General features: G+C 54.1%; 2 protein-coding genes across 2 annotated transcripts; both read left to right on the top strand.

The window, feature by feature from the left end:
* Positions 1 to 1,123: 1,123 nt before the first annotated feature.
* WDR74 (WD repeat domain 74) lies at positions 1,124 to 6,730 on the top strand. The gene is made up of 11 exons (XM_059403585.1): positions 1,124 to 1,232; positions 1,315 to 1,421; positions 1,508 to 1,629; positions 3,335 to 3,410; positions 3,561 to 3,707; positions 3,877 to 3,978; positions 4,930 to 5,030; positions 5,118 to 5,173; positions 5,921 to 6,066; positions 6,145 to 6,201; positions 6,510 to 6,730. The coding sequence occupies exons 1-11, from the start codon at positions 1,169 to 1,171 to the stop codon at positions 6,687 to 6,689; spliced, it is 1,158 nt and encodes a 385-aa protein (XP_059259568.1). The 5' UTR covers positions 1,124 to 1,168; the 3' UTR covers positions 6,690 to 6,730.
* A 28-nt stretch (positions 6,731 to 6,758) lies between these two features.
* TEX54 (testis expressed 54) lies at positions 6,759 to 7,338 on the top strand. Its single transcript, XM_059403669.1, has 2 exons — positions 6,759 to 6,957; positions 7,082 to 7,338. Exons 1-2 carry the CDS (start codon positions 6,882 to 6,884, stop codon positions 7,279 to 7,281), a joined length of 276 nt encoding a protein of 91 aa, XP_059259652.1. The 5' UTR covers positions 6,759 to 6,881; the 3' UTR covers positions 7,282 to 7,338.
* Positions 7,339 to 7,504: the final 166 nt, after the last annotated feature.

Raw genomic sequence — 7,504 nt, forward strand, 5'->3', positions numbered from 1 at the left:
GAAGCAGGCTTTCCACTGAGCAGGGAGCCTGATGTGGGGCTCCATCCCAAGACTCTAGGATCATGACCTGAGAGCCAAAGACAGCCGCTTAACGACTGAGCCACCCAGATGTCCCAAAATGTAGGATTTTAAAGACAAATGGGAATTTAGGTTTAATTTAATGTGATAGTCTGCAAGGGCAGAGGGACGCGAGGAGGTCAGTCTCAGGCGCGGACTGTGAAGTAGACCCAGGGCGCTTGTTTCCTCGGTAATACAACGTTAAGATAAATGTGGAATGTGATGCTCAGAACTCTCACCAGCAGCTCTGCAGCTGAGCTGCAAACCAAGGCTCCTTCTCTGTGCAGGCAAGAGTGGGATCTTCTTATTTACTGATATAATCTCAAACAGTTTCTGGTTCTCTAATTTCAGAGAACAAAAATCTCTCTGTAAGGAAACAGCAGTCACTCAATGAAGGGGCTCTTATGACACTGTATAGTAGCCGTTTGTCCCTGGGAGGAATAGTTTTAATTTTGCAGACTTTTACTCTCAGCTGGAGCCGATTTTTACCATCCCCAAACCTCAATAGGAGGAAAGAAAAACGACGCCCCCACCTCCACATTCCGGATTTCTGTTTTAAGTTCGTCGGGTTCAATTTCCCCATCTTTCTTCCTTTTGTGTCTTTTATACTCGAGGTTGTAGCCATGAGCCTCGTTAGTGATTTGAATTGTTTCTGAAGTGCGCTCTTCCTTCTTCTCTTGTACGGAAAACCAGATGTGCATGCTGCTATGGAGGGGGGAGACGCACTAGGCCTGGCTCCGCCAGGCGACGCGGTCCGGTCAGGACGGCTTCCACTCCGAGAGCAAAACTGTCAAGTTAGTCTTCAGATCACAAGTACCTCCAGATTTCGTCTTCGTAAAGCGAAACCAGCTGTCGCAGTTAAGGGATCTTTACTCTTCCAGGTTCTTGCTTTGTTTTGTTTTTGTTTTGAGTCATCTCGACACGAAACTTGGAGTCTCAAACTCACGACCGCAACATCAAAAGCTGCAAACTCCACCTAACGAACCAGCTAGGTTCTCTTCTTCCGGTTCCTTAAACTCCCGGAGAGGGCTTCCTCCCCAGACGACTCGGCGCGCGCGGATGACGTAATAACTTCGCCGGAAGTCCGGGCCGTGGGCCGCTGGGCTCCGTTATGGCGGCTGCAGGGGCACGCTGGAATCATGTGTGGGTGGGCACGGAGACCGGGATCCTGAAAGGTGGGTGGCTGGGCCCGGCGTCGGGAAGTGGGAGGTATTCCCTGCTCGCGACCGCGGCGCGACTGACACCCGCCTCCCGCAGGGGTGAACCTTCAGCGCAAACAGGCGGCGAACTTCACGGCGGCGGGACAGCCGCGGCGCGAGGAGGCGGTGAGCGCCCTGTGCTGGGGCGCGGGAGGCGAGACTCAGGTGAGCAGCCGCCGTTCGGCCCCGAGCTGGGGAGCCAAATAAGGCAGCCTCGCTTTGATCGCCATCCTGCTCTCCTTTGCTCGCAGATCCTGGTGGGTTGCGCCGACAGAACGGTGAGGTACTTCAGCACAGAGGAAGGCCGATTCCAGGGCCAGAAGCACTGCCCTGGCGGAGAGGGCACGTTCCGAGGCCTCGCCCAGGTCGACGGGTAAGACCGAACCCCTCGATGAACGCTCAGCGTGGAGGCTCCCGCAGGAAAGCCGAATAATGGTGATACGGGCCGGGGCTGGGTGACAGGGACCTGCGTCCTGTCTATAACAAGCATTTATTGAACACCTGCTGAGTAACAGTCGTTGGGCGAAATGCAAGGGCTGCAGGTAAACCAGACACATGAAGTACCAACCTTCGTGGAGTTTGCATCCGCAAGAGTTTTGCATCCTGGCTTCGTAGCCTTTTGCATGACCCTGAGCAAGTCATTTAACAGTTGAGTATGTTTGAGAGAAGCAGGCTCCCTGCTGAGCAGAGCGCCCGATGCGGGACTCGATCCCAGGACCCCGAGATCACGACCCGAGCCGAAGTCAGCGGCTTAACCCACCGAGCCACCCAGGCGCCCCGGGTTGAGTATGTTTGAAAACAGACACGAACAACAGCCAACAATATGAAGTTCCCAAGGTAAAGGACAGGAAGGTGCTAGCGATTAGGTAACTGGCCTAGTTTTTTGTTTTTTTGTTTTTAGATTTTATTTGACAGACACACAGTGAGAGAGGGAACACAGAGAGAGTGGGAGAGAGAGAAGCAGGCTTTCACCAGAGCAGAGAGCCTAACGCAGGGCTCGATCCCAGGACCCTGGAATCACGACCCAGCTGAAGGCAGACGCCCAAGGAGTGAGCCACCCAGGTGCCCCCTGGCCTAGCTTTCTTTCAAAGATGGAGAAGGCTGTGAATAGGCTGTGTAGGTTTAGTGGTGGTTTGACATGTGAGATCTAGAAGTTCCGTGGGTGAGACATTTGCACAGGGCCATGAAGGATGGGCAGAATTTTGACAGGAAGGGGTAAGAGCATTCTAGAAAGAAGATACTGCCTGGGCATGATGGTGTCGGGCTACACCACATTTTGGGAAAGATAAACAGCATTTGGAAGTTGAAGCTGAGGATGCATTTTAATACAAATGGGCAAGGTAGGTAGAGATGATATGGAAAAGGCTTTCAGAGCCAGGCTGAGATTTGCACTTGTGATTTGCAGGTGGTGGGGGTATTGGATTTTGAGCAAGGAGGGGTATGGAGAATGGACTGGAAAGAGCATTTGGGAGGCTGTCACCACAACCCAGGCAAATGACACAGCCTGCAGCAAGGTGGAGAAGGTGGGCCGATGAGGGAAAGAACATAGGCTCCGGCTCTCCAGAGTCTGGGAGGAACTTGCTTGGGCTTCGTGGGAGGGAGAGATCAACATTTAGTGTCTGGAGCCCTGAACTGGGAACTGGAGAGAAGAAGCTGGTGGTTGACTTCGGCCAGACCCTAAATTTAGACCTGTCCCACTTCAGTCTTTTCAGGACTACTAATCCTGACTCCTGGTGACCCACTGAAGATTGAGAAAGACCAGCAGAGCCGGGTGCCTCCAGGTGTAGCTGCAGAATAGCAGAGGCCCTCTGCTTTGGAGTGTCACAGACTTTATTTCCAGCTCCGGTTCTGACGTTTAGTTGTGTGGGCAAATCTTGTCATTTCTCGGAGCTACAGTCTCCTCACTTCCAAAACTGATAACCCCTCCCTTCGTCGAGGATATTAAATGACAGACCTAAAAAGGAGAAAATCTCATTAATGTGAATCTGGGGGTGGGTTGGTTGACTGGGGCCCAGAGAAGACCTGTACACCTTTTTTTTTTTTTTTTTAGCCTAACTCTATCCTCTCTCTTCCTGCAGCACCCTTATCACATGTGTGGAGTCTGGGATTGTCCGCGTCTGGCGTGACAATGACAAAGAGGCATCCTCTGACCCAGTAAGTAAGCCTCTGACCTTGCCTTGCTGGTGATGGTTGGGGAAGATGGGGGCCAGGAATCACTTGTTGTAGGAACCAAGTGAGGGCTTTGGGGGAAGATTATCATCTCTGGAACTGCTTCTCATCTCCCCTCTCATCTGTTCTTTTCAGCTCCTGGAACTGAGTGTGGGTCCTGGGGTGTGTAGGATGCGCCAAGACCCGGCACACCCCCATCTGATTGCCACGGGCGGGAAAGAGAATGCTTTGAAGGTGTGGGACCTACAGGGGTCTGAGGAGCCTGTGTTCAGGGCCAAGAACGTAAGTGATGGGGGTGGGAGGGGCTGGGGCTGAGGTCCAGGGAGGCTGAGGCCACTGACTGAGTCAGAGACGACCAGATGGGCTTTAGGGGATGATGCAGAAGGGCTGAAGGAAAGGGCCTCATATGAGCCTCCCACAACCTGTCGCCCATCTACCCACCCCCGACCAGGTACGGAACGACTGGCTTGACCTGCGGGTTCCCATCTGGGATCAGGACATACAGTTCCTGCCTGAGTCTCAGAAGCTTGTCACCTGCACAGGGTACCACCAGGTGAGGCACCATCTCGCCCCTGGCCCGTCCTGGGCTCCAGCAGCCTCTTGGAGAAACAGCCTCCCTGTCCAGGCTCAGTCCTCATCCCTCATCGTTTGGCACAGCTTCCGTTCTCACCAGGCTCTGTCCCTGAGTTCTCAGAGGCAGCATTTCCTCCATCCATCCCAGTCCTGTGGCTGAGCCAGTGACCTCCTAGTGCTTCCTAGGATGTGTGTTCTGGACTGTGGGCCTTCCTTCGCTTCCCAGCTGGAAGGGAGGACAGAAGATGGTGCCCCTTCACTGTAGGAACACAGGGTACAGGTGTGATGGGAGGACACTGGGCATCAAGAGAACTGGATTCTGATCTTGATGCAGGTTCTGGTTTGCTTTGAGACCCAGGCCTGACACTTGCCTCTCCAGCCTCCAGTTCCTCGGCTTTATAGGAGGGAGGAAGGGAGTGAGGGTCTAACTGGGGATCTTTACAGCTGGCCTCATTTGAAGTCCTAAGACCCAGGCAGGACTGGGTCAGTGTATTTGTCTCATTTCCTTTACTCCTGCATAAGGAAATCTGATCTTGGTGATATGGCTCCATTCAAAACCCACCCTGAGGGCTTTCTCTCTCTGTTGTTTAGGCTAAATTTCTCTGAAATTCAGTACTCTGACAGTGGGACTGGCTTACTTTGTTGTCCCAAGATGGGAGTCTAGAGGGATGGAATGCTCACACGTGTGGCCCATGGGAATGCTGCCCCCTCCCAGCCTGGGGGACCTCTTCCCTCAGTCCTGTCCATCCATGCTCCTGAGCAGGTCTCCTCTGCCCACTCCCCACTGACATTCAGAGAAGGGGAGGTACATTTCAAATGAGAAAGTTTCTCTAAGAGTAGGTCATAAACAAGAAAGCGGTGGGTGAAGGAGGGGGTAACGATGTGGAGAAGCTGGAGGGCCGTGCTCTTGTGATGCCCCTGTGTTTTCCAGGTCCGTGTCTATGATCCAGCCTCCCCCCAGCGCCGGCCAGTCCTAGAGGCCACCTATGGAGAGTACCCACTTACGGCCATGACCCTCACTCCTGGGGCCAAGTAAGTATTGAGAGGACAAGAGGGGGTGCTCAGAGAGGACTCCAGGAGGTTCCTGCTGACCCCACCTGCCTCTGGTCTCCTCCTCAGTTCAGTGATCGTAGGGAACACTCACGGGCAGCTGGCAGAAATCGACCTTCGGCAAGGTAAGTGGACCAGGGAGCCTTGCGGGAGGGCAAGGGGTGGGAGGAAAGGCAGGATTCCGTCTCGGGGTACGCTAGAGTGGTTGAGCCCTCATTCAGGAGCCTGTTGCCTGGGTTCAAATCCTGATTTCCCCAGAAGCTATAGGATCTTGGACAAGTTACTTCAACTCCTTGTGACTTCTAGGTCCTTCACACGTAAAATGGAGATCTCAATAATAACTCCTGTCCCAGCACTATGTTGAGGAATAAATATTGAAACATAAAGTGATTGAGACAGTTGGAGCACCTGGGTGGGCCGCTTGGTTAAGCATCCAACTCTTGATTTTGGCTCAGGTCATGATCTCAGGGTTGTGAGTTGGAGCCCCAGGCCCTACTGGACGTGGAGCCTAAGATTCTCTCTCTGTCTCTCTGCCCCACCTGCACATGAGCATTCACTCCCTCTCTCAAAAAAAAAAAAAAAAAAAAAAAAAAAAAAACATTTAATGGGGGGTACATGGGGGTGGCTCAGTGGGTTAAGCATCTGCCTTCAGCTCAGGTCATGATCTCAGGGTCCTGGGATCAAGCCCCGTATTGGGCTCTGCTCAGCGGGGAGCCTGCTTCCCCCTCTCTCTCTGCCTGCCTCTCTGCCTATTTGTGATCCCTCTCTCTCTCTCTCTCTGTCAAATAAATAAAAACTTTAAAAACAAAAAAATATATATTTAATGGTTGTTGGCTGGCCTGCTTGTGCTGATGTGCCCCCTCCTTCCCCAGGGCGCTTACTGGGCTGTCTGAAGGGGTTGGCGGGCAGTGTCCGAGGATTACAGTGCCACCCTTCAAAGCCCCTGCTAGCCTCCTGTGGCTTGGACAGAGTCTTGAGGGTACACAGGATCCGGAATCCACGGGGCCTAGAGCATAAGGTGAGATCTGGCCGCCTTGTGTCCCCATCCATATTTCTGTTTCAGTGTGCTTGGCTCAAGACCCCTGATCTTTTGCAGGTTTATCTGAAGTCTCAACTGAACTGCCTTCTCCTGTCAGGCAGGGATAACTGGGAGGTAAGCATTTGGGTCTAGGAATGTGGGAGCAAGGGCACAGATGTGAGCATTTCCCTGGGGAGAGAAAAAAGCAGCAGCTGGAACACAGACCTGGAACTGCGCTTGTCTGCCAAGTTACTTAAGTTCTCCGAGGAGTGTTAATAGTTAACAGTCCTAACAGGATTACTGCCAAGGGTTGACACAGGAGCGTGGATGGGCATAGTGGGTGGGAGCAGGAAATAAAAGTGATTATTTCCCAGCTAGATCCTCCTTCCCTGTCCATCTGTTACTGTACCCCTCATTCCTCTAAGTTTTCTCCCACTCACCAGGATGAGCCCCAAGAGCCCCAGGAGCCCAAAAAGGCACCCCTGGAAGACACAGAGACAGATGAACTTTGGGCCTCCTTGGAGGCAGCTGCCAAGCGGAAGCTCCCTGATTTGGAGCGGACCCAAGGGGCTCTCCAAACCAGACGAAGAAAAAAGCAGCGGCCTGGGTCCACCAGCCCCTGAAGAGCCTGCCCTCATTTTGTAAATAAACAGCTCAACACCCACGAGGACCCTGAGCCTTTTGTGATGGGAGAAAGGAAAGAGGGGTGACTGCTCCCATCGCTGGTGCAGTGGGATATCTGACGTCACAAAAGCCAGGCACAAGAGGCTGGAGGGCTGGCGTGGGTGGCACGGAGTTCCGGGCCGCTCGGGGATATGGGCTGCTGCCAAGACAAGGACTTTCAGACCTCCGATGAGCGGGCCAAGGAGACCGAGTCGGAGGAAGGCGAAGGTGGGACCCAAGACACACCAACGGGGCCCAGGGAATGGGAGAAGGGGTTGCCCCGATGGGGACCGTCCAGGAGGTTGGACGGGGTAGGGTAGAGCAGAGCTCAGTGGCCTCGTCATCCCCGCAGGCTTCGAAGGGATCGGTGAGGACCCGCAGGACCGCGGGAATCGGAGGTCCAATGAAAGCCTTTTGATCACCGTGCTGTGGCGGCGGCTATCCCTGTTCAGCCGTCGGGGGTCAGTCAAGAGGCAGTCAGCCCAGAATCCTAAGCTGGGGTTACAGAAGAGCAACCGGGAGGGGATCCCGGAGGAGCCGGAGAAGGGGTGACCCCAGCCCTGCTCTCAGTCTGCCCCAGCCTCCAGAGAATAAAGTTTCTAACGTGTACCTGCCCGAGTGCAAGTGCCTCCGCTGCCGGTTCCGGGCCCACAGGGCACCTTCTCTGCTGGGGCTGCGGGCTCTTTAAGGCTCCTCCCCTGGGGCTGGCCTTGCCTCCCGGGCCCCGGCTCTGGTTCCTCGGGGGCGGGGTCGCGAGCAGCCTAGCCAATGGGAG

This window comes from Mustela nigripes, chromosome 1, assembly GCF_022355385.1.
Source record: "Mustela nigripes isolate SB6536 chromosome 1, MUSNIG.SB6536, whole genome shotgun sequence".
Taxonomy (NCBI): domain Eukaryota; kingdom Metazoa; phylum Chordata; class Mammalia; order Carnivora; family Mustelidae; genus Mustela; species Mustela nigripes.

Excerpts from the sequence above, each read along its gene's own strand:
- WDR74 (XM_059403585.1), top strand. The coding sequence starts at position 1,169 with ATGGCGGCTGCAGGGGCACGCTGGAATCATGTGTGGGTGGGCACGGAG. Across the intron at positions 1,422-1,507 it reads GCGCGGGAGGCGAGACTCAG|ATCCTGGTGGGTTGCGCCGA; the intron begins GTGAGCAGCCGC and ends CTTTGCTCGCAG. Across the intron at positions 5,174-5,920 it reads AGAAATCGACCTTCGGCAAG|GGCGCTTACTGGGCTGTCTG; the intron begins GTAAGTGGACCA and ends CTCCTTCCCCAG.
- TEX54 (XM_059403669.1), top strand. The coding sequence starts at position 6,882 with ATGGGCTGCTGCCAAGACAAGGACTTTCAGACCTCCGATGAGCGGGCC. Across the intron at positions 6,958-7,081 it reads CGAGTCGGAGGAAGGCGAAG|GCTTCGAAGGGATCGGTGAG; the intron begins GTGGGACCCAAG and ends TCATCCCCGCAG.